At 45.6% G+C, this 26,397-nt stretch overlaps 1 protein-coding gene across 4 annotated transcripts in view; it reads left to right on the forward strand.

Moving 5' to 3' along the window:
* Nucleotides 1–576: 576 nt before the first annotated feature.
* sgip1a (SH3GL interacting endocytic adaptor 1a) overlaps nt 577–26,397 on the forward strand; it is a 54,707-nt gene continuing 28,886 nt past the window's right edge. Inside the window, exons 1-2 of one of the 4 annotated variants that reach the window (XM_076170174.1) lie at nt 577–714; nt 11,001–11,045. In XM_076170174.1, the coding sequence (XP_076026289.1) occupies nt 11,036–11,045 (10 nt within the window). In that variant the 5' untranslated portion in view covers nt 577–714; nt 11,001–11,035. Of the gene's footprint in view, nt 715–7,758; nt 7,839–10,009; nt 10,229–11,000; nt 11,046–26,397 lie in introns of those variants that run through there. The other 3 variants (XM_076170175.1, XM_076170170.1, XM_076170172.1) reach the window with 3 other exon arrangements.

The raw sequence follows: 26,397 nt of genomic DNA on the forward strand, positions 1-26,397 counted from the left end.
CATATAGCTTGTAATATGTAATGAGTAATAAAAATGATGGGATGCAACATTTGAGCAGTGTAGTTTAAAATCTGTGCCCAGTGGGATCAGAGCGATGAATCTAATGACAAACTAAAGAGTGTTGATTTTGTAATTTGTTATCTAATGTCACAGAGACAATGTGTGGTGTAATAGGCATAATCTATACATAATACATAGAGTTAATGTTGTGAAACAATGACATACCTAATTGATTGACTGCTTGTAGAGTCTCTCTCTCTCTCTGATCACATGCATTTCACTTGTAGAGGATTTATAATTGAGGATTTTATTGTGCAGTTGTGCACATTATGTCATCTGATATACAATTTGGTGTAATGACAATAGGATCTTTATAATATTTAATAATTCTGCATTTTATTGAGAGAGTTAGATATTTTGTTTTTCTAAATACTCAATGATGCTTTGTAAAAGGTGGTGACAAAAAAAACAACCTGTAGAACTGGATTGGCCAGAGGCACCTGCACGTGCACGCGCCCCAGTACACACGCACGCACAGTCGCACCCACGAACACAACACACACACCCACACACCACACACCTTGGCTCTGGCCGTGATCAGCCGCAGTTCCCACGCGCTCCGACCAGAACCACGTCGGACCAAACCGACACACACTCCGCAGGTCCACATTGCGGTGCCTGCTAGTTAATGAAGGAGCTCCACGCGCTCGTCAGGTAAACTTTACACGTGTTTGAACCACGTGTTGTTCTCGCGCGCTCACTTAACTGCAGTAAACAAAAACGTTTTCAATGTTAAAAGATAAACGAGCTACAATACAAATGGGCTCTGCACGCGCACAAAATGGCAGCAAAACATCAGCACTCTGGAGTTTGTTCTCTTTGGTTTCACTTTTATGTTCAAGTTGCTCCCAGAATCCATCATTTTTCTGCACTCCTCAGTTTTTTAGAAACAACAGCAACAACCTTAATTCTTATGAAATCATATTGTATCTTTTACCGTGTATTGTTTCTTATACAAGATAAAACACTGAGGTTACTGGCTGAAGTGAGTTAAGTTCTGAACATAAAGTGTAAACAGTCATGTATGGTTAAGGATTTAATGCTGTTTTTAATGTAAATCATGTATTTCCCAAAGCTGAAGTTGCACTAAATTGCTATAACTTATGGTGACTCATAGCAATTGCAGCTGGCAGATGAGATGTCAGTCAGGAATTGAAATGTTGCTGGTTGCAAAGCCTGGAAAAGCTAAAATGTGTTTGTGTGTGTGTCTTTTTAATGGATTATGACAGCACAAACATCATGGCTGGCAGGTCTCACTAAACGGCAGCCCAGTTTCCCTGGTTCATAAGCTTTTAATGTGAAGAACGATTGACTTCATGTGACCGGCTTCTTGTTGTAATAGGTCATTTTGAAAGATGCTGTGGTCGCGGCCCAGTCAGACCCTGAGTCACCTGGAAACTCTAAAGTCATGGCCCCCACATGAGAAAGGACTGAGGTCTGAATATGGGAAGATGGATGATGTGGCTGGGGGAGAAGGTGCCAGGAGAACTCTGTGTTTCTGTGTTGTCTGAATGAATGATTAAAGGCGTCTTGAAGCTCTGAGGCCTCGGTTGTTGAGTCCAGGCCGATCCGCTGGGCTCATTGCGTCACCGCGTGTGGAATGATTGGAAAAACAATAGTGAATTTTTGGAAATCACTTTGATTGATTGTCAGCGAGTGTGTTATGTGAAGGCCACACTGGGATTTAACTGAAATATCAGAGGTGTTGGTTTATGATGCAATTTGTCTTCCAGTTAGTCAGTCAAATATTTTGGTTCATACGGCGACTTTGGTGGATTGAATTGAACAGATGCTGTCGTGGTGCGATGAGTCAAGCGGAGCTGCACCTGAGTTGTGTGTGTCGGTTCCCTCACACTCACATGTGGTCGTGAAGCCGCCACGTGATTGCAGCGTAACGCTTGACGAGCTCTGTGGGAACTCTTTCGATTTTTAGCAAACCTGCCTGGATTAGATTACTCAAGCACATTAACCCGATTCAGCACTATGATGATGCAAAACAGTTGGCTGGTGTGTGTCGCTGTGCAAATAAATGAACTGGCACATGGCAGATGTAGCTCTGTGTTTTGGCGGTGTGTGTGTGTGGAGTTCAAGTCGAGGTCGGCGATATGTGGGAAAACTTCGGGGGAGCAAAGGGGTTTGCCAAGCTTGAGTGAGGAATGAGGTTTCACTTCTGGCTAGAGTTTGCCTGGGAATTCAGCCTGGGAAATGTTTCCTGAACTCCTATTCCTGCGTGGAGCTGTGAAACCCCCCCGGCGGCGTCATTACAGAGCAGCTCAGAGGAAACTTAATGATACAGCCGCACAAAAATGTGTTATGAGAATGAAAACAAATGTGACAAGAAAATGGAGACTGACAGAAAACTGAAAATGGAAGAAGAAAGTTTGTGTTTATTGCTTGAAGCGGCAAAATTAGGAGTAAGTAATTTTTAAAACTGGTACAGGTTAAGGCAATGGTTCCCAAAGAAGGGGGTGCGGTGCCGGACCGGAAAAAGGAGCGATATGAATAAGCACCGCCTCAGGTAAATGAATGAGGCGATACTTCTTCGTCTCGCTGCAGGAGAACGAGCGTCCAGAGAATCCCCCCCTCAGACCGAACAGCTGTCTAGTATTGTTTTATATCGTCGCTCCCCCACCCCCCTCCCAAAAGTTTGGGAACCACTGGGTTAAGGTGTTCGTCACTGCAATGAAGGTGAAGGAACACCACTCATCCGTTGTCTTTGAGTCTTCAGAGTGTACGTCTATATATATTTTCTCTTCCTACGTGTGGGAGGAAGCAGAAATAAGATGTTCTGATTGCACTCTTAATGGTTAAAAACATATTTTTGTCATTGGATGTTGGAGAAGAAGGGGTGAATCACTCGCGCTCCATGGTGCCATAAATCGTTCACAGGGAATCCGTCTATGCAAAAGCGGGGGAGCGACGTGTTTCCTCTCAGCATCAAACAGGCAAACGCTAAAGAAAGAACCTCCAGTCGGCCCACCAGCCGACATGTTGTCTCACCAACAATGTGTCGGATATCTAAATACGGCAGAGCCTGCGTCATCGCATCACAGTGAGAAGGTCCATAGGTTCAGATCCTGCTCGGGTCTATCTGTGTGTGTGGGTTGTGTGTTCTCCCCGTGTGGTTGGTTTCCTCTGGGTCCTCCACTTTCACAGTGTAAAGACAAACACACCTCTCTCAAAGCGTAGCCACCCCCCGCATGACGGAACTGCTTTTGATGTCTCATCTCTGCTTTTGTGTGTGTGTGTATATTTTGGTGTGTGGGGTTTGCCCTACATACACATACTGGTACATAACACTGCAGAGTGGCTTCACAGAATAATTAATACCAAATGCAACTTTGATGGAACAGAGGTCAGAGCAGCACAGCAGGGGGGGGGGAGTGTGTATCACATAATGGCATCCGATGACCAGTTATTAAACGAGCACACAGGGCAGTTTCCATTGAGGTCTGTCGTTTGCCCTGAGAATCATGCGGCACGTGGGAAAAGTCGTGTTTTCAGGAAAGAAACGCAAGAAGAAGAAACACAGCGTCACCCTCTCAAATGGCTTCCTGGTCATAACACGTTTTACACGCAGGAGCAGCATCATATTCCCACAGGGTTGGTGTTTCTCTTTATTTTCACTCCTGGTGGTTCGGGAAGTGCACTAAAAAATCTGTGGGCTGCAGTTTTTATTTGGGTTTGCAGCCCACACAGAGCTGAGAGGCTGCACGGCGTGGGAGAGACACCAACGTCCCAAAGAGCACGTATGAGACATTACATGTAGTGAGTCTGAATCCCAGTCTGCTTCATGACCTAACAGCTCTCTCTTAATTGCTCATACTACGGTTATTTTCAGGCGCCTCATAAATTATGGACCCGGCTTCAAATGCGTCACCGCGTCACAGGCGTCAACCTATATTGGCAACATTCTTGTGGGTGTCCATCCAAACCTGTTTGAGGCCGTGCGCAAGCGAAGGCGAAAGTTTTGACTTGGTTTCTGGGCGTCACTGCATGAGTTCAGTTGTTTTATTTTCCCACCTTAGCTTGAGGCAGAGGCGTCATGGAGATGCTGCTTTGCCTGGGTCATTCTCCAATCAAACAGACTTAAGGGAACTGAATTAGATTAATCCCAAATCAACAATCTATTCAATCAATTTTCTGCGTGTGAATTGTTTAAACCCAAAGAAGTTAGTCAGGGAGCGTAGCACTCATCCCCGAGCTATTTCTGTTCAAAACGCTCCTCTGAAAATCCCTGCAGTGAGTTCATCTGGCTCCATTCTGTCATCTCAGCCTGGCCGTCCAAGCAGAGACCAGAGCTCTGGGGAGTGGCCTGGTTTAAACTGCTCCAGTGTTTATAGATGGAAGCTGATTGTACAGCGCGTTTCGCTCTGTTTGTTTAGGCTCGGGCCCTGTGTGGAAATGGTAATTGGTGTGAGTAAGAGGCACATATTGGACCGGTGTTGACATCCTGACGACCATTAGGGAGACCACAGACCAGACCGATGCGGTATCAGGGGGATGAGCTCATCTTTTCCGTCCCTTGTTCTGGGGCGGAGGGGAGGTCTGGGGTTTAAGAGGGGCTGGAGCCGGGGGGGTTTACTTTGGAGAGCATTTGGGTTCAGGGAATGATCCAGGTGGTCATGGTTCGTTTTGAATGTTGTGCATTGATTGGTTGTTGGCCTGCCGAGCTGGACAGCCTGGACACATCACCCTGTTAAGTTGTAATGACATGCAGACACAGAGCAACATTAGCAACCCATTTGGGACAGCATTTATTTTAATTCAAATATCTACTCTCTGTGTCCTGATCTTGTTGGATTCTTAACTTTTCTTCGCCAGCTTGTTCTGTTTGTCGTTGTCATTTTGTATTGAACAGGAACTTATAACAGTTTTTAAAATGGAAGTAGATCCCTTCTACAACTTGAAATGTGGCTGTTGACAATGAGAGACTCACTGTGCATACTCCTTAGTTGGTAATAGATCCATCCATCCATCCATCCATCCATCCATCCATTTTAATAGACGAGAGGAGGATTCACTTCTTTGATCACCGCAGTGAAGCCAGCAAAGATATACGTTCATGCTCCGTCTAGAATTCAGCCTGCCAGTGTTATGTGCCTCTGTGCAGAGCGTTGATAGAGCGTCATCGTCTACGTATGTACAAGAAGAACATCATGGTAAGATTGAAAATAAACCCAACCGTGTCAGATGAGCCCAGTCCACCTGTAAATGTGCCGCCTGCCCCTTAGCATCATCAAGCAATAAGGAAGTGGCTGCTGATTACACAAAAACATTGTTACTTGATGTAATGTGTCGGTATTTGTGTGTGTCTGTGTGTGCGCCTGGCCCCCAGGGGTATAGCAGTAAGTGGGCTAATGACGGAGTACAGTGTGTTAGGCTGGCAGCACCAACACACACACCGCATCACGAGTGGCTGGATGGCACGTAGGCACTCAGCATGGCACCCGGCCATCGCCCTGCCTCTTTCCCTGCTGCTCAATGGAATGTTGTTTTGGTTTGAATGCACTTGCGACCTGACTGGCAGGGAGGGTGGGTGTTTGTGCGTGCGCGTGTGTGTGTGTGTGTGTGTGTGTGTGTGTGTCTGGTGCCTTTAATGACTGCTGCCTAATCGTCAGCCCACATCAGGGCATTTTGGGGGGTTAGGTTGGGCTTTGCATGGATGTTGCCGCGGTAATGTACGGAAATGGCACGAGATTCCATGAGACGTGACAAAGTCGGGGGAAAGTCCCAGTGTAGAGATGACGGCATTAGATCAGTCAAATCCCATATGGTGTTTCTGTACATCAAAGTGTTGTGGTGTGAAATTGGAAAACGCTGATTTGTAAAGTTTCTGGTAATTTAATAGTTGTAGTAAAGTGTTCATCTGCATCAGTTGACCTATTTATCATAAGTACACTGTGTATTCACTTCATCCTTGCAGTATTATGCTATAGTCTGCTTTATGAGACCTTTAAACTGTTTACCAAAACTAAATGTATTCTGCTTTATCCTTTTAGTGTCTAATTGGTATAAATATTAAAGTGTGCAAACAACTAGGATTTGATTTATAGATGGTAAATACATGTGGGCAATATAAAAAGAAGCCCTGCATAAACAGTTTATGATATGATGTGTATATTAAGTCTTCACATTGAACCTGTAACAAGAAAATATTCCAGTTTCATTTCATTAATCAGTGGAAGTAATATCCTTGCTTCCTCTTAGTTTATTGAATAATTTTATGTGTCATGATTCTGACCTTCCATGCAGCAAACAATCCTCTCTTAGTTTTATTTTTAGCGTAACACACACTTGCTGCCGGATCTCATTCCTCACCGTGCTTCACAGGGAAATTCAGGATGGAAGTGGAGCACATTTGATAAATGACGGGAGACTGTAGTGCCTGTAGTGGCACCGTCGTATCTCCTCCTTCTCTCCCCGCCGCTCCTCACATGCCAGATTATAATAGCCACCGGCCGCTAAATGCAGCTGTCCCATTTTTAACTGTATTTGTACAGTAAGAGAAAGATGACCCACATGAATTTGTCTTGCGGTTTGCGTTGGAAAGCGACGCTGAGAATGTAGCCAGCCTCCGAGCAAGACTGCCCCCCACAGGTGGAACTCGTGAGCAAGGTGGAGGGAAAAGTAGGTCAGAGAGCGAGCGAGAGACAGGCAGACAGAGAGAGACAGAGAGAGACCACCTGAGTAGGAGGATGCAGAGAATGAAGGTGCTGCACTGGAGAGAGGAGCTGAGATGAGACGGTGAATCTGAATTCTGGTTCTTTTGCATCTGCTGCTGTTGACAGAATCATGCTACACACATTTCTCTTATCTCAGACATGCTGTATATGAAATGCCCCACACATTTGAACATCATTTCCCGTAATCTGTGTCTGATCAGTTCCAAGTGTCGACTGCTGTACTGGGCTTGAATCTGACAATGATGTTGCAGTTACTGAGACAAGAGATCTGTGTGGTTGATGCTTTGGTATTTGTGTTGCTGCACTAAAGAAAATGAGAAAGGTGTTCAGGTGCAGAATGGTGCAATGGGGTGAATTGAACAGCAGATGGCGCCAATTGTGTGTGTAATGTGTGTGTGCTCGCAGGCCACCTGTGTTTCCAATGCCAATCCTCCTTTTTAACTGGAAATACAATTTAATCATACACTTAATCATAAATGTGGCTTGATACTTGGGTCATCCTAACACACACAACTACTTTCTTCAAAGGTTAGTAATATTCTGCATGAGCTTCTCAGATCTCCAAACCCTTTGGCGTGTTAGTTTCTTTGTTTGAAGTACATTAACAGTACAAAGTTGTTTGTTTGCATGAATCCAAACTCACAGGACTGTTTAGGGTGAATAGGTAATTGTGGAGACTAAAGTGTGTTTAAGTGTGAGGGTGCAGTCAAGTAAAGAGGAGGACATGTTGACCTTCAGTGTCCCACAAATCTGTGCTGGAAGCCTGCTGTGCCACATCACTATTCTCCACAGGCTCTCTCTCTCTCTCTCTCTCTCTCTCCGTGTCCCATTGTGTCGATGCCTGGGCACTCATTCGCATGGTTCTGCATCAGCAAAGGTGTGGGTGTGTGTGTCCTCTGAGCAGCTCAGTCGACCACCGTTCTTTGTTACTCCTCATCCTCGTCTCCATCTTCTTGTTTGCAGCAGTGAGCAGCCTCCTTCCTCCTGCCGTTCATCCCTGTGTTTGGATAAGAAGGTTGGGGGGGGGGTTTCCATGGAGGTAGACGTAAATGGCTGAGGAGCTGTGCACCGGCTGGTTTCGCATCGTTGTAGGTAGGTGTCACGCCACTGTGCGTCTCTTATGTTGACGCCTGTGGATGACTGTGCGAATGTGGTTGATTGGTGTGGTTAGATGTTCATCTGCAGATAGAACGTGGGTATGATATGACCCGACTCCTGTGGGGAAATGCTAAGTGTGTGTGTGTATCTATTCCCAGTCACTTCTTTGAGGCGTGGGTGTGTCAGTTCAAACATGATCATGCGCATGTGTGTGTGTCTGCATATGAGTGTGTCAGAGGATGCAGCAGATTCGGGCCTGGTACTGACACAGACTGAAATAGTGACGGAGGAAAACATTTAATGGATTTATTCCCACAAATTCTCTCCTGCTCTTCTGTTCCATACAAACTCTAATATCACTTTCAACGGATATTTGACACTGACCAACTCATCTGCATTACCGTAAAGTCACCTTTTTGTCTTGGTGTGTGTGTGTGTGCAGAAGCGGCCCTAGTGGTCACAATCAGCTGTTGCTCTTGAGAGGAAACGACGGTATTGGAACAGTTTGCGTCTCTATTCCTGTTGCTCCGCCCCGTCAGCTCCAAAACAGAGCTTAAAGGGCATTAGGCTTTATTTAGCAAATCCCCCTCCCTTCCTCCTCCCTGCCCCTGTCTGCACACTTCTACTCTAGCCGGCCCGATAACCGCAGGTAAAGTTACAATTACTAAAACTCTGTTATTCCTATCAACAAAAGCAGTTCAATGTGGAAATGTCAGGTATGTGGACGGTAACACAGCGTCCTGTATGAGCAAACATCCACAGTAAGACAACACAAGGGGCATGATGCATTAAATAAACTGAACACTAGAGGGCAGCACAGGAAAAGATGCTTGGAGTCTGGTGTTCAAAGAAAGGGAGCAAGGGGATGGGAGAAGGAAAGGAGATGGAAGGCAGTGAGGATACATGAAGTTGATGTGGGAAAATCCAAATGTGGAAATGCCGGCGAGGAAAATGAGGATGTCGCTGAACGACAGCAGTGGAGGGATGGAGAGGAGGAGGAGGTGGGGGAGGGGGATTGGGATGAAAGCGGGGGCAGGGCCGCTGGGCGGGGGAGCCCCTCTTTGCGAGCATCTGCTGGGTGTTAAAGATGGGAGGAGAGGAGGCCAGGGGGAAGAGACGGAGGGATGAAAGGAAGGAGGGAGGAGGCCAGTGACACAGCCGCACGGACGCAAGTAGGCCAAAATAAAAGGGGAGAAAGGATGGGAGGAAACGGGTGAGGAATGAGGGAGAGAGTCTATTAAGTGTCCACTCACTCAAACAGTAAGCACACACACACACTTTTTTTTAGACCCAGATATTTTATTTCTGTCATCCGTTCTACTGATTCATTATCACACGTTGACTCTGTCATTTTCAGCAGCTGTAATCTTTTATGATGGCCTCCATTATTATTGTTATTATTATTATTATTATCCAAGCTTAAGTTTTAAAAATGTGACAATAACAAGTGCGTGAACTTCAGATGTGGTTGGCTAATAAGGAATTATGTCGGTTTAATCATTAAAAACATTACAGATTACATTACATTACATTTACAGATGCAAATAAAGCTGAGTTAATTCAAGCTTTATTGTTTTTTAATTGTATTTTTGTTGTACAGCTTAATGTGTTGTTTTGCCAGACTCTGCTCCTGCAAACATACTGCCTCTCTCTCTCGCTCTCTCTCTCGCTCTCTCTCTCGCTCTCTCTCTCTCTCGCTCTCGCCCTCTCTCTCCCTCTCCCTCTCCCTCTCTCTCTCTCATTGTCTTTGCTCCATTAGCGGTCAGCCCTCTTGGCTCCCATCCACCGTCTCATAGAAAATTAATCAGCACAAACACACAAACACACACAGGCACACACGTATACACAGGCACATGCATCTGATCACACACCCCTTTCACGCGGGGGCTGGGCTGTGATTGGCCCTTCCTGTTTTGTAAGTCAGAGCTGCGGTGATGTCACGTTGATCGATCCTCGTCCCAGCATAGCAGGGAAAATAGAGACAGGACGAGAGAGAGAGAGAGGAAGCTGTGAGTGAGAGACAACAGAGGGAAACAGGCTGCCAGAGGAGAGAGAGCGTGAGAGCTAGAGAGAGGGATAGAGAGCGAGGGAGGGAGGGAGGGAGGGAGGGAACAAGGAGAGAGAGAGGGCAGAGTCAAAACAGTGATATTCCAGTGAGTGCGGCACACAGAGGCAGACACACACACCGAACGCAGCTGCTCCAGGAATAAAGGAGTGCAGGAGTGATATTTAATAGTGTGTGCACAGACTGTGTGTGTGTTACTGTGTGTGTGCATGCTCACCATGGACTGTCACCTCGGTCACACCTGCACGTCACTCAGCCCACCAGCAAATAATTAGTGTCATTCACCGGCGGGCAGCTCGGCACGCTGCGTTGACACAAGGTAGGGACTGAGGGTGGGGGGGAAGGGTGGGTGGGGATGTGTGTATGTGTGCGCGCGCGCGCGTGTGTGTGTGTGTGTGTGTCTGCACATGTTTATTGGCACATTCTCTGACTCTATTTGGATATGTAAATGCGCGTGCGTGTGTGCGCACAGTTATTTGTCATGTAGCGTTCTCTCTCGGGCCACAGTGTCAGGAGAACCAGGCTGTAACGCCATGTGACTCAACCCAGAGCTGCATGGGATTGGCTGAGCCTGCCTGTGACATCATCAGCCACCCCTCCCCTCCCTCTCTCTCTCACCCTCTCTCTCTACTGTGTCTTTTTCCCTGCAGATCGCCCCCCCCCCCTCCCTCCTCTCAGCATCCTCAGCTGAACGTGTGTGTGTGAGTGTAGTGTGTGTGTGTGTGTCTGTGTGTGTGTGCGTTAGAGCCGCAGTAGCAGCAGCAGCAGCACCACCAGCATCCATGGCTTAAACCCAAACACAGCTCGGCAGCTCACTCGGCAAGGCCCGACCCCTCCTCTCTCTCTCTCTCTCTCTCTCTCTCTCTCTCTCTCTCTCTCTCTCTCTCTCTCTCTCTCTCTATCTCTATCTCTGGGCGAGTGACAGGCGGCGTCTGAGGTGTCAGAGGCGCACACACACACACAGTTAGCCAGGGCGTTAGCCACACACGCACGTCTCTCCTGCTGTCCATCAGCTCTACTGTATCGCTCACCGTGTCTCTCTGGTAACCGGCTGCTTCTTCATCTCCTCCCTCCTCCTCCTCTCGTTTCAGGCTCTTTGGAGATAGAGGAATGCAAATCTGCAACCATGATGGAAGGTAAGATGAAATCATTTGATGTCCTCTTTTCTGTTGTAATTGTACTCCTCCTTGCCGGCCAGAGCAAGTGTATGTGTGTGTGCGTGTGTGTGTATATGTGTGTATGCTGGGCTGGTTCAGATGTCATAAGCTCCCCTGCTATTTTGAGTGCATACATTCCGGTGACTTGCATGTTATTCCCGGGAAAGGGCACAGCCGCCGAGTGTGTCTACCACACAGGGACAATGGCCGGGCTAATTGAACCGTGTTGTGTGTGTGTACGCTTGTGCGTGTGTGTGTTGAGCCCCCCCCCCTTCTCCTCGCTTCCCATCGTAAAGGATTATTTGGATTTATTGTGCAGGAGGGCTTATGTCCCCAGCTCACTTGTATCAATTCTCTTTGTATAGCGTACGCTGTCACACACACTCAGACACACACATGCACACGGACATGCCGTGTGCCTGTGTTTGTTTATGCTACATCGCCATTTCAGCCAGCAGCTCATCAGTGTGTTCCATTTCTGCAAATATGTGGGTGTGTGTACTCGTCTGTCTCCGCTGGGCTGAGAGCGGCGAGGAAGAAGGGACTTCGTGATGGTTTTAAAGATCGTGTCCCTTTAATTGATGACATCATCAAAGGCCAGTAATGGAGGAAGGACTCCATCGCTCTGCAGCTGGCACACACTATCATCCGTTTACATTTTATTTGTAAATCTCTCTCTGTGATTATTTGTGTGAGCAAACTGTGAACATACAGATGTTAGAATCATTATTTAGGTTTTGCTTCAGTAGTTTTGCTTTTTTGTAAGAACATGAGCATCACACAAGTACACGTGCTGCCTCTGTCCTCCACATGCCAGATAATGGTGTCATTCAGTTCTCTTCAGCCCGCTGCTTTCAGGAAATCTACTTCATCCCCAACTGTCATTTGTGTGTGTGTGTGTGTGTGTGTGTTTGTGTATCTGTGTATCCGAGGCTCTGCTTGAATGGAGAGTTAGCTCATTAGCTGGTTGTCTGGTTGTGTTTCTGTGTTTGAACAGGAATTATGTAATTTCTTGGACTGGACAGAATTTCACAAGTGGTACTTGAACGCAGCTTCAGCCTGGTGATTTTGTGGCCGTGATGGATTTAGATTCCCGATTTGGATGTGTTGCCTAAAGTGTGGTGTGTGTCTCTATGACTACGTGATGGATGGTGCTGTTTTATAGGTTTATCCACCTTTCTTGACTTGACATTTGGCAGCAATAACACCATTAGATATCAAGAACGTGATGGAGACAAATGTAAGCTGTATCAGATCGTATATGTTTCTAATTTATTGTTTTTAGTGTAATTCATTATGAAATACTAGATGTGTTGAACATTGTTTAAGTTAACTTGCCACCCATAGAAATGAACTAAGCCATAAATCCACTGAACTGCCCTGAAAGCTTCAAGTCCATAACTTCACGTCAGTATGTAGCGTGTACATTTCACGCCTACACACCTGCTCAGACATGAAGCCAGCGTCTGTGTGTCATGGTTCATTGGTGTCGACACAACCGACCAGGCGGGCCTCTTTGAGGAGGGGTCCTCATAGACGGTATGTTAAAAGAAGAAGTCTCTTCTCACTCAGTGTTGCAGAATCGGCCAGCAGAAGTGGATGAGTGTGTGTTTTTGCACATTACAACACATAATAAATAAATCTGTATGTGTATTTAGCCAAAAGTACTGTACAGAATAGCATCAGATTGATCAGGCAAAAAGTTTAATCCTCAGTATTTTAAATTCAATCAAATGATTGAAGTTGGTTGATGCAGCATGAATCCCTTTGGCTAAATATTTGTTTGTATCACACCGAGCAAACAGCCGCGCACCAGCACGTTGCCCTGACGATGACATCGTTCTTGTGGCTCGTCTCAAACCATATGTCATTATACAAACTACTACCAGCTGAGAACGTTATAATTACCATGATGACCGTGATTCACAAAGTTCCTCCCGTTCTGTCAGAGCTGCACTTGAACTATACTGTAAAACCTTTAATTAATGGTCGTCTTGGTCGTGGAAAAAGGACCCTTTGGTAATTGCTGTCTGCTGCGTGTTTATAAAGTGTTGATCACTCAGATAGTTCTGGATGCGGAGTTTGAGTTCTGCAGCTTAACCTCAGAGAAGAGAAAGAGAAATCACGAGCTAATCTGCGACCCCGCCACACCCCCTCTGCCCTTAAGCGTGCTGTCCTTGTCATTGGTCGCGAGCCGGGTCGTTAGCCAACAGAGGTGAGCAGACGGGCGAGGACCTTCCTTTACCTTAGCACGGCTAGCTCAGGCTTAGCGTGAACTGTGTGAGGGCAGGATTACAGGCAGGTGTTAAAATTGGATGCTAATCCCGGTTAGCTGTGCTTTTTAAAGCCGCGTGCCATCACTAACACGGTAACACGCGGGGGTAAAACATGCAGACATGGTGCAAGTGTCACAGCTGTTAATCGTGTGTGTATAGATGCGATAAATAAAGACTGTGATGTAATGCTTGATAGATAAAGGCAGAAAAACTGTGACCTCTAGTTAATCGCTAACAGGAAGCAAAGGACCTCCAATCAAAACAATAATCTATCATAATTCCAGGAAAGCCTTGTTTGTTTACTGCTGCCTGTGCTATTTAAGACCCAAAGCAAACATATGTTCTACCAACACGATACTTTCTACAGTGACAAATCTGCATGCTCTGGGTTTCATGCAGGTGGTATTACGGCACCTTCGTTCGTTGCGCTCGCTCTTTGATGCTCCGGCTCGCTCTCCTCCTCCAGCAGCCACTCACTCAGGTGATGATGCTAAAATGCTGCGTGACTCCGGGATATTTGGGAATGTCGAAGCTAAATGGCACAGATATCACGAAGACATTGGTGAAACTTAATCGTGAGACTTGTGCAACAACTTCAAGCTCGTGTCCAACACCTTGCTCCACAGTAAGACATCGTGCCAACAGAGGGTCAAAAGTTTTAGTTTCATTAACGAAAATGGATCTCGAAAAACTAAAGCATACATTCATGGATCCCATCAGATGAATCCTTTCGGAAATATTCCTGATGTTGCGGGTCTGTAAAGCCCTTTGAGACATTGAATGTAATATTGGGCTTTACAAATAAAATGTACCTGACTTGACATTCCCATTTTACCTCTTATGTCCCCAAACCTTTTGTAAAACCTGAACACAGCAGGACAACAGGACACAACTTTTACCGAGAATATTTGTGCTCCCCAGAGCGCCAACACTTTCCGTTTTTGGACACTGTCTCTTGCACCTCCGGTCACAATGTCAACTTTGTGCACAAGATCTGTCATCATTCTAACAGGCAGATTCCGATGACATTTGTGCTCCCAAGAGTGAACCCATAAGCTCTTACTCACCCCCTGGGTTTCCCCTCTGGCACAAACACACAAAGTTTGCAAGTTTTTGGGCAAACAAAATGGTTTGTTTGTTGTTTGTTACACCTGAATCATTTGTCACATGGCCTTCAATGATCGCTGCAACCTTTAGTCTGGTTAATCCAAACTCCTCGTAGTAAGACTCAGTCAGCGGGGCCTCAGCACTTAAAAACGTGGATCGACTGGAATGTTGCTAAGCAGAGGTCAGAGAGGACGCTTAGGCCACATGGAGGGCTTCTCTTTCAAAACAACATAACTTCACTTAATCGCACAACTTGATCATTCTGTTTTGGAGATCATATTAATCTGATTATTTTGGCAATAATGACACGCAATTAAAAATGAATTAGGTTTAAAATCCCCGTTGACCATCTTTGGCATCAAAACCATCTTGGCGTAAAACATCACGTCTGTTCTGCTGAGTTGTAATGAAAGCGAGAGGATGCTGCTGCTGCTGGAGATCCCTGAGGAATAAAGCAGCATGTGTTAGTTTGCAGGTTTCAGTTGAGCACAAGTTCTACATTGACTCATCACTGTTATAAAATATAAATAAGATCTGTCCTTGCCTTGTGCACATTTGCTTAAGAAATTGTCTAGTGAATTATTCTGCATAGATACATTTGCCTTTACTGATCCAGGTTTTCTCTTGAAAAGGCCCAAGTTGCATCATGGGGAAGTCATTTGCTGGGCTGTTCATTCAATGTAAACCAATCACAAAAATGTTCTTTCTTCCTGATCATTTAAATGGGCTTGATATCACATTATACTGGATTGCTGAGGTAACTAAGTTAAACCACATCAAGCCAGCGAGCAAGATCTATAATATATAAATACAGTCAGATCGCTTTCATGAGAGGACAGACGAACTCTCACTTCACAAAACCTCTGAGAAGAATGAGTGATGACAAAGCCGGCATGTTTCCTGTCAGCTCCGTTCTGTCGAGCACATCCAATACACCCCAGCTCTGTTTCAGCTGAAGGACTTTGCCATCATCGGGTTTCCCGGGTAACAGTGAGGCTGACTCATGTCTGTTTCACAAAAGAGCCGTGCAGAGGCTCCGAAGTGCATTATTTTTTATTAAATTAACTTTTTGCTGTGAAAATAGGGATCAAAATGTCAAATGAATGCTGGCCTCTGTTGTGCTTCTGACCTGTTCAACTGCAGACGCAACACGGAATGGTTTGTTCTGCTGTAGTCACAGTTCTAAATGAGGTTTGTGTCCTTTCATTGGCCAAAACCCATAAGTCATGCGGGGCTCCATCAAAAAGCTCTCTTTAGCGTATGAGAAAGTTTACAGGGCAGCAAAACCCTTTTTGAACAGGAATCCTCTTTGTTGGCAGTAACAAATATCAAAGAAAACATAATAGTCTCTGTCTCACACGCCTCATAGTGATGAAACTGCCTCACAGGCGATGCTGCTGAGGTCTGAGTGTTGTAAATGTGATGGCCTGACTTCACTGCTGTCGCTTGCGCCATCAAAGTTCTCGTCTCGTCAATGCCGCTATCGTCCGAATTGCGTCCAACGAAAAAGTAACTTGCAGCAACTTGCACAATGGACTAAGAAATTGCTTCAATCACAAAGACTCCTGGGGAGGATGTGTCAGCTGCATCCTCCAAATTTTTCCAAACAAAGGCCGAATCTCTCCCACTTTCAAAGATTCCTCCCAACACAGCAAACATGATATAAGCGGCCTTCAAAAAAATTGCGTGTGATCAATATGTAATTTTCTGTAAATATTCAAATTGTTGGCTTGGAAATTGCTACAGTGGAGCACAATAGGAACAGAAAATCATCGCTTTATTAATATGTTTACAGCATATTTGTCAGTATTGTGCAGTCAAACCTTGCCAATCCAGATAATAACAGCCTTGATTGTGAAATATGTACTAAATGACAGCTCTGTTCAGATACTGAAGGTGGTTTTCCTCTTTAATTGGTTCAAGCTTTTTTAAAAATGCATTCAAGTAAGTCAAGTGAATGGAATCATGCATTCAAACTGTTAGTTGAGGCTTCTCGTGATGTCAGAAGATACTCCAGGCTCTTTCGAATAACAAAGTGTGTGTGTGTGTGTGTGTGTATTTTACAGGGGAAAAACAAGCACACATACATGTTCCTACTCGTCCGGTGATGTAAGCTGGTGTTTGTATGCGTTCTTGCTTGTCTGAATGGATTCGACAGTAGATTTGAGCTATTGTGACTTTGCTTCATATAACCACTTTAATAGAGACCACAATGAACTTTTCCCACAACGGAGACATGCTGTGACAGAGATGTGAATGGAGACGCACTTGAGTTGTTCTTGTTTCGACTTCCCACCGTCAACACCACCATTCATTCACACACACACACACCCGACAGCACATCGTCCTTGCTGTAGGCATTCCAGCATGTTCTTTGTGCACACACTCGCTCATGCACAACCTTACGTAATAACCCTCAAGATACAGCGGTGGATAAACAGACATGCTTTCGCAACCCTGTTGTAGACAGAGGAAGATGACGAAATGTGGTCAAGCTGCCTCCTCAGAATGACGACGCAGGTTCAACTTCACAAAGCTCTTCTGATCTATTACGATACTCTGCTTCAGCATACTTATATATAACCCCACACCGTCCTACATGTTTATAGGAGTCGTGTCCTCTGTGGCCGTTTAGCGAACGCTTTGAGTGATCGTCTCCACGTGCACTTCACCACTGAGCTGACAGTTTGTTGGGAGGTTTGTGATCCCATCAGTCCTGTGACGGCTGCATGTTGCCACACCATTGTCATTGTATTTCATCAATACATCAAAGCCGTCGAGCTGTGCCGTCGTTCAAGGTTCAGTTGCGCTCCATAACTGCGTCTCATCTCATGGGACGCATCCTTTGAAGGTGTCATTTTAAGACTGCTGATGTCTAAGCTGCTCCACTGGACTAGACTTGTCTCATTTTGGAGGATCCTTGCCTCTCACAGAAAACCAACTTTATTCTCAAATGTCGCGAATAGCGCCCCCTTGAGTTCAGAGGATGAGAAATCAGGTGCCGATTTATCATTAAATCCCTCCAGACCAGACAAAACACTCATACCAGTGTCAGTCAGGCTTGTGACTGCTTCCTCTACTGTCTTTTGCTTAATTGAAGACTTTAAACATACTAGAAGTAGTTTATTGCTTGTTCTATCAGTTTTAAACTCTGCCTCTCGCTCCACTTGTGCTGAACAGAAAATGTGGTGCTTATTTATTGATATTGAAACACTGCCTGTAGCACATTTAAAGCAAACAGGAAGTACTGTAGACTGTTAACCAAGAGACTGGGGAGGCTGGGTTAAGCCCAACTGGCCCCACAGAGATTAAAGGAGCCTGCTGTCAAAACAAAAGGTGATTTGTTGTCATAGATTGCTGGTCTAATTTAATCAGCGGGCTGTGTCTATATCACTAGGAGACGGACTAGTGTTAACACTGTTGGAACGCTAATGTCATCACTGTGATGGCACTGCGGCTGCTTCTGTGCCTAGAGATACGACGGGAAAGGGGCACAGGAAGTGTCTTTGCTACTCTGGGGATTTGTCAACAAGCGGGATGTGGGCGAGAACCACTTAAAGCGCAGTCATTGCCTTGTTGATGACCTTTATGTCGGACATAAATCTTTGTGGAACAGGCTTTGCATTGAGTTTAACCCTCTAATCGCGAGCTTTGTTAGCTTGATAACCTGGTCTTTGGCAGCAGTGACAGGCCACGGGGCGTAGCGAGGAGATCAATCTAAAGCTCCCAATTAGAGTAGAGAAGCAGTGATGAGGTGGGAGGTCGGCGAATGTATTGAAACGAGTGTCTGTCGTGTTCAGCCCCATCACGTGATCGACACAGTGTTCCGATCACTCTCAGGCTTGGTGGTGATGCAGCCATACGTTACCCAGGCGTATGTGTGAGAATTGCAACGGAGTTGTTCTCATTATCAAGCTTAAGTTTCAGTTTATGTTTGGGGATTTGTGAACTCTTGTTACTTTATAGGGGTTCATTCTCAGCCGCTTAGCTTCCTCCTTAAAGGAATGAAGAAGAAGAAGCGACCACCATCATGACTCGACATTTCTCACTGAACTTTGTTGGAACACACCATACAGGTGATCATTTGAAAAAGTTGAATATTCGCAACATTTTCAAGCTGTCTTTGAAGATTTGGCTGTCAGCACGGTTATGTTTGCTAGGTGGGAGGCTAACTGTACTGGCTGCATTGTGATGCTAGCTAGTTGCGGCTAATATTGTTTAGCTCAGGCAGCATTAGCTCGTCGTGTTGTTTGACCTTTAACACAAAATCTGTCGCATGACATTATCAATTCTTTTATACAGTCAGCTAAAGCTTACACACATTTGCACATCTGAAGGACCTATAAAGAGTGCCAACCTCCTGCTTATGTTACGTTTATTTGCAAACAGAAGTCAGTGTCACCACACAGAGCCTCTTCACTGTGTCTCTGTTGTATCCTCTCTTCTTCCTCCTCTTTTTCCTCCTCCTCCCCTCTCCGTCCGGCATTGTCTTCCTCTCCTTTCCTGCCCGGAGCGTCTCTTCTTTCCCATCGCCCTCTCCCTTTTTCTCAACGTTATATAGACGGAGGGGAGACGCGGTGGCCGGCGCGCCCTCAGGGAAGTTTGGATCTATTTCGGCCATATATTATTAATATGTCTGAGCTGTAATGCGTTCAAGTCCCAAGCTGACTCTTAGCGCTTGGCTTCGTCTCCTTCCACACAACATTTGTAATTAATGAACCAGCAGGAAATATTTCTACAGTTAAAGTCGGTTAAAGTCTCCGACTGATGACTTATAAGAACACAAATGCAATTGTAGCAGTTGATAAATTGTGATTCATGCTGCTCGTGGAAGTTGAATTTCAACAAAACGTTTAGCATCTTGTACTCTTCTTTGGTGAAAAATGACCAGACTCACAACTTGACCTCTAACGGTTTTTAGCTGAAATGTGTCAGGATGAACTCGTCCTCTTACGTTTTGGAGCAAAGGGCGCCATTGAATGGGTCCATGTATGTGCGACAAATCTGTAATTTCGTTGGATGTGTCTAGGTTGTGTGTATCTGTGTGTTGTATGTGTGTGTGTGCTAGATCTGAGCAAAACGTCACTTTCAATCAGCTGAGGAAGCAGCGACAGGAAGGGATTAGCGGCACTGGTTCAGAGATGTGGTGATGAGAGAGATGGGTCAAAGGTTGGAGAGATGGGAGGGTGGGGGGTGGATGGAGCAATGCAAATGCCAACACAGTGTGTTTTCACTCGCGCATGTACATGAGAGGAGGCGAAAAACGCCTTCTAGCCGTTACAAGCAACAGTGATGAAACATTGTGCGTGCGTGCGTGCGTGCGTGCGTGCGTGCGTGCGTGTGCACCAAACTGTGACTCACCGTCAAGCTGATATCACTCACGAGTCTTGAGGCTGTAATTGGGCCTTAATACGTCTCTCGAAAAATATGTCTGTCACTGCTCCTCCAACGCCATAACAGGAGCCTTTATGGAAGCAATTATGAGTTAAAGGGTGTGTGAGTGTGTGTGTGTGTGTGAGAGTGAGTCTGTGTTCTGTAACATGGCAGGGAAAAGTCCTGATTATGCTTATACTTTTTCATCTCAACTTGACGCTGGTTGATATCCGCTAGAAACGGTAGGAAAATCTGCGGGTGATGCTCCAATAAACTAAAACTAAAATGATGGATGGACACAGAGAGAGGGAGGGAGAGAGAGGGAGAGAGAGCAAGAGAGATACTTTAGTGATCCCCACAGAGTAATGAACGGTTCCAGCTGCTGACAAAATCCATGCCATCATACAACCAATCAATGGATACAGATAAGTAACCATCAGGAGTTTCAAGTAATAACAGCATGAAGGAGAAGTGTGTGTGTGTGTGTGTGTGTGTGTGTGTGTGTGTGTGTGTGTGTGTGTGTGTGTGTGTGTGTGTGTGTGTGTGTGTGTGTGTGTGTGTGTGTGTGTGTGTGTGTGTGTGTGTGTGTGTGTGTGTGTGTGTGTGTGTGTGTGTGTGTGTGTGTGTGTGTGTGTCTCGCAGTCAATGGCCTGTGTAACTTGGACAATCACTTCAATTACTGCTGCTCTCTTCTAACACAACACATTTATGTTTGCATGAATGAGTGACTCCATCAAGATGTGCATTGTGTGTGTGTGTGTGTTTTAGATAATAAATGATGCTGGAGACGGTCCGGTCCTCTCTGTCAGTTGTCGTCCCAGCAGCTATCAGATGGATGACTCACGGCAGATAGGATTTCATTAGCAGACGTTAGGCCGTCCACAGAATAGAGGGGCCATTGATTTTCACCCTATCAGCAGGAGAGAGAGAGAGAGACGTTGGAGCTAGAAGTACAGAGAGAACTGCAACGAAGGGGGAAACTGCATAACAGTGAAACTAAACAACACACGCACACGCACCGAATTCGGCGTTCTTGTTTTGTTATCCCGCATGACGCAAAGACGCCAGCCGAGGCCGGAGCGTGTTTTGATCGAGATGTTATCCGACGGCTCGCTTAATAATGCATCACTGGAGAGGTGGCGGGCAGAAAAGAGGCAGTGTGACAAAAACGAAGAAGGGCAATGTGGACACTGTGTGTGCTTCCTCAGGCTGCTATCTGATGCTGCAGCCGGAGATACGAACACACACCAAACAAGAAAATAAACCAATATCCAGTCCACGGACATTCGAGTCCAGACATTTGTGCTTTTCCTTTGGCTAATAAGAGAGTGAGGAAAAGTGGAAGGAAATGGATGTCAGGTTATCTCTCATACTTGTTTTGACCATTTTCTCAGAGATCCGTGACCTCGGTAACCTTTTTGTTTCCGGCAGAGAGTGAGATTCATCTTTGAGCAGTTAGCATTCATTCTAAAATGGTGGGTGGGGCAAAGTGATGCAGCCAGAGTGCAATTCGTCCAAATTAGAAGGAAGCATGGGGGGAGAGGAGGAAGTCCATCCCTGCATGTTACCACGACAAGGTACCACAAGGTTTGTAGGACAGGATGATGCTGGAGGGAGGAATGTGTCCCTCGGGGGAAAGTGTCTTCTTTTAAAGGAAGTTTGATGTTGTTTGCCTATGAAGATGACCTGAATTGCGCAAATACAGGATGTTTGACAAAGCTCCACTCCACCCATGCTGATGGCTACTTTACTGTCTCTTCTCACAAGAGAAGTGTGAATGGAACATCGTCACAGTCGCAAAACTTGAGATTCACGCTCGTATAGAATGCTTCCTGTAAGACAAACCTACAGATCTTGAACTGCCCTAACGGCTTGTTTGATTTGTCCTTCAGGGCCGTGACATGTTTACATTCACACACAGATACAGTACAGTACCTATAGACACGCCCACAGAGTGTGAGGAGAGTGAGTGTTTCCTCTGACCCTGGGTGTTGCCAGCTCAGGCCTGAATGTGTAAATCTGCACATTATGACCCCATTAAATGCAGCATCAGCGACTTGAGCCTGGGATGCAAATGGAAATGTAAACATTATAAATACTTTAAAAGCTGTGTGTGTCTGTGTGTCTGTGTGCCTGCGTGCGTGTGCGTGTATGTATGTGTGTGTGTGTGTGTGTGGTGCACACAGTTTCTCTGTCTTGAAGTAAAATATCGAAAACGGATACCGTGAAAGTATCAGCCAGCACTGACCTCAGACTGTCTCAGTAGATTGCAGCAAGGGTGCCAGGTTGTGTGTGTATGTGGGGAGCTGGAGGGCTGCCATTTGATGTGGGTCCATGCCTTCCTGCTCTGCTCTGTGTTGTTTGAGTGCAGCAGTCGTAGCAGGATTCTCCTGTAATGGCCCCTGCTGTCGTTTTAGAAGCTCCAGTGTTACGTAACGCAACGACGCCGAGGAAGAACAATGTCTTCCTTCTGTGCCTCTTACATAATTTAATACAAATGTTTAAGAAATATGTTGTAGCGGTTTGTACATTCATTCTGCTATGAGTTAATGTAAGCGGCGTGTGGCACAACAACGCATTAGGCCGACTTTTAGAAATGACATAGAAATTGATGGTGTGTTGCCTTGAAAGTGCTTCCAGATTTTGCGCTTCATCACGGTTTCCATCTCCCCCTCCTGCCCTCTCTTTCCCTCTGTCTCTCTGGCTGTCCCCCTCCATCTGTCACTCTCACTCCACCTGTATCCTCCCCTCAAACGCGAAAAGCAATCCCACCTCCTCGCCAGCCGGATGCCTTTAACGAGCCCCTCTTCTTAATGACCCGGTGACAGTCGGGACATTCCTTCGCCACCCCAAATTGGCCCCAAACCTACAATCTCGAGTGTGAAGGGTGCGGGGTGGCGCCTGTAATAAGCCCTAACCAGAGTGGACGGAGATAGATCGTGGGAGGAAGGAGAGGAGATGAAATCCACAGGAATGTCAGCCGAGCGTTTAGGACCCTCTTGTAACAACGGGGAGAGAAAATTGAGAGAAGACAAATCCTCCCTTCCTCGCTGAGAGCCTGTCGATCCTTCCTCTCCTTTGGACGTGCAGTCTCTACACTCCTCTCCCTCTTCGCTTCTGCTTCCTCTCCTCTACTCTCCTGTCCTCATTTTCATAATTGTTTTGTTTTTTTACAAAGTACTCCCAGGGCTAACGGAAAAGAGGATGCAGGCCACTGATACACATCAACTCTCTATCTGAACTCATCTGGACAGGACCACACACACACACACACACACACACACACACACACACACACAGCCTGGCACAACATTGGGTTCAGCAGCACTCATATGGAAACGTTCATACTGGGCAGACTCCTAATCTGACTGGCAGATCTTTGCTGCACTTTGAGTCTTTCTTAGTGTTAAATAGACCAAGTGTGTAGTTGTAATGCATCTGATTGGCTGCTGGGGAAGCAGGAATCAGTGACCTGAGGATAAATGATGCAGGAGACCGGAGCAGAGTGGTACCTCCCTCTGTCTTGCTTTCTTCTCTTCCCTCGTCTGGTTCTTTGTCTTTTGTCCTCATTTCTCCTCTCCCCCCTCTTCTCTCTTTATAATGGAACCCCACTGAGTTTACACACAGAATGCAGTTTATTCCCTACAGTAAAAAAGGCTTTAATGACATGAGGTATGTATGGGGGTTAGCTCACTTCTATGACATCACTTTTGTGCGTTTGTGTGTGAGATGAACAGCTTCAAAGCTTTTCGTGGCGTTATAGTTTTGCATATTTCAGCAGTAACATTAACATTTACATTCAGTTGATCATTTATGCTACAGAATTGACAAAAACGTTCAAGAATTAACCCCCCCCTGCATCCAAAACGTCCATGATATGAAGCTGAAAGGAATCCTGAGAGGTTAGGAAGTAAAAATCTGTCAATCTGAGCGACCAAACCAAGCAAATACTAAAAGTGAAATAAGATGAGGGGAAATCTGTGCGTGGGCTTTTCAAATTTAATGAGGCGAATTTCCACATGCTGTTTGTGGAGAACAGACGCAGTGCTGATGAAGGAGTTCACCTCACTAACGGGCCTGATGGAACCAAAGGCGCAAAGCTGATATGCACATGTTAGAAACGACCATCCACTCTCATTTTTCTTCCGTGCAACGCTTGTGAGCAGCAGGATAAGAGGGAGGGGGTCTCAACTCTATTTCATTGCGTTTCATCCTAATTTGGATCTGAACTATTTACATGATTGATTATGCAATGAAATTGAAAGTTATTAAGTTGTTTTGGCATCAGAAGAAGTGTGAGTGTCCAGGCTGCTGGCGGGGGGAAAGCAGTTGCTCTTTCGGATTATATTTGCTCACACACACACACTCACACATTCACTTTATGGAGGTCATAAAGGAAAGCCTTTGTGGACGTAATTGATTGTGGCAGAGAGAGTGACCACAACAGATGCCCTCACTGTCAAATAGATGCCTGATTTTTATTGTTTATTCATTTGCTCAGTTATTCCACCACTGCATTTTGCCTTTATTAGATGGTTGGCAGTGATGTCATAGGGGACACGGTGACCTACAGAGAATCATGATGACTGTGTGCACAGACAAAGCTATGCTGCTATACTCTGCCTATATGTGAGTGTAGCTGCGTCTGTGTAGTATAAAGAGATCCCACATCATAAAGGTTTAATCCTTGCAGGCCTGTTGCATCACTCTGCATTACACCGAGCAGATGTTCATTTTGAAGCGTTCGGTGCACACGCGTGTGTCGTAACAGAGACGCGTGTACAGAAATGGTGAGAGAACACATGCAGACGTGTTCTGTGGGTTGCTTGTCGGATATCTGACAGCTGCAATCGGGGCTGCGATCATATGATATTTTCAGTCGTCAACTCGTGTCCAGTCTGACCAGTCTGTCGTATGATGAATAAGATGGTTACATGTTTTGAATCATCAGTGACTCATTTTCTTCCATGGTCAAATGTGGGCTGGCATTTGTAATGGGTGTATGTATGAGTGTGTGTGTGGGTGTGTCAGATGCTTTCTCACTACGGATCCTTCTTCCTCCGCGTTCCTCCTCCATCTCGCTCTCGGTCCAAGCGCAGATCTCTCCTCTTTCAAACAATAATCCCTCCTATCATCTGTGAATCACACTTTCACCCACGTCCTCTTTTGCCTTAAGGCTCCAATCTTTTCAATCATTGCATTTCATTACAAATGGCTCAAACTCTCGCAGGGGACTTGAGTCATTGACATTTCCCGCTTCTTGCTTTGTTTTTCTGTTTATATACAAATTTAAATCGAGGGAAGCAGGAAAACAATGATTGTGTATTTTTGATGCTGTGTAGTGAACACAGTCAATATTCATGGGTGTTTTGGTGGAGTTGTGTCTGTTTTGTTACTGCATGGTGTAACGTTTGTGCGTTCCGGTCCTCCCTGCGTTGCGCTGAGCAGGTCGTGTGTTTTGGTTTGCTTGGCCCCTCTGTGCTAAAAATGGCTGCACCCGGTTTGGAATCGACTTGTATTGTTTTTGTTTTGTCTGACTGGCAAAGCGAGATGGAGTTATCTGGAAGAGGCCGGCTGCTTCACAGAGCCGCACATCCGAACTGTTGATGCTCAGTGATACCAGTTCAAACAAGCAGATTGAAACGAGCATTACAACTTTTGAGTGTGAGACAAAGGATACTTTGTTCTCACATGTTTAAAAGCAACATCCAAGAGGATCTATGTGCCAAAATGTGATTGTAACTGAGCCAGACCGGAGAAATTGGGGAAATGATCTGGGCCTCCACTGGCCTGGAACATGTGGATGAAGTGATAATAAAGATCCATGATGGTCTCACTTCATAGCCAGCCAGGAGAAATGCAGGAATATACAGCATAGTGCAAAGATGCCAAAGTGAAAATTGCCCCCAATTTACAGTCTTGGAGGCCGTTGGCATCGCTGACTTCACCTTTGTAAAGCTCAGATTGAGCAGCAGCCCACTGCAGTGATTACAGCCTCCTCTAATTGTCTCTGTTATGATCCAGCCTGTAGCGCCGCGTTAATGCTGCTCAGTTTATCATCTATTTCCACAAATGATTCCTCAAATTGAATTAGTTCACTTTCAGGCCTAGTCAGGCTGCGATAATTCAGGACTCAACTTCCAAATAAGCTTGATTAATTAGCTCTCTCCTGCTTCTGTGGATGAACTGATTATTGAATATCACTCCACAGCTGAGTCATGATGATTCAACACGCCTGTTATTTTATATTCATTTGTTATTGTCATATTTTGATGTAGACTATATGAAGGAAGAGGGGAGGGTTTAGTGATGGGAGCACATGAGTGGAATGACTGTGGGCTCATCTTCAAGGGAGAATTGGAGGCAGTGAGGTTTTATATAACTGTCGTCTGGCAACACAAACATAAATATACAACTCTTCCTGGAGACAGATGCTGGTTTCCAGCTACAGAGGACTTTTAAATCAAACATTGTAGTTACACAGACGTTGCTGTCATTCGGTGTGCTCAGCTGGTTGTAACGTTATTGTTAACCTACGATCGGAACAGAGGAGAAGCAGCACTATGTGGTGACGG

This window comes from Genypterus blacodes, unplaced genomic scaffold (genome assembly GCF_046128005.1).
Source record: "Genypterus blacodes isolate CSIRO-AG114 ecotype Tasmania unplaced genomic scaffold, CSIRO-AGI_Gbla_v1 ptg000215l_1, whole genome shotgun sequence".
In the NCBI taxonomy this organism is placed as follows: Eukaryota; Metazoa; Chordata; class Actinopteri; order Ophidiiformes; family Ophidiidae; genus Genypterus; species Genypterus blacodes.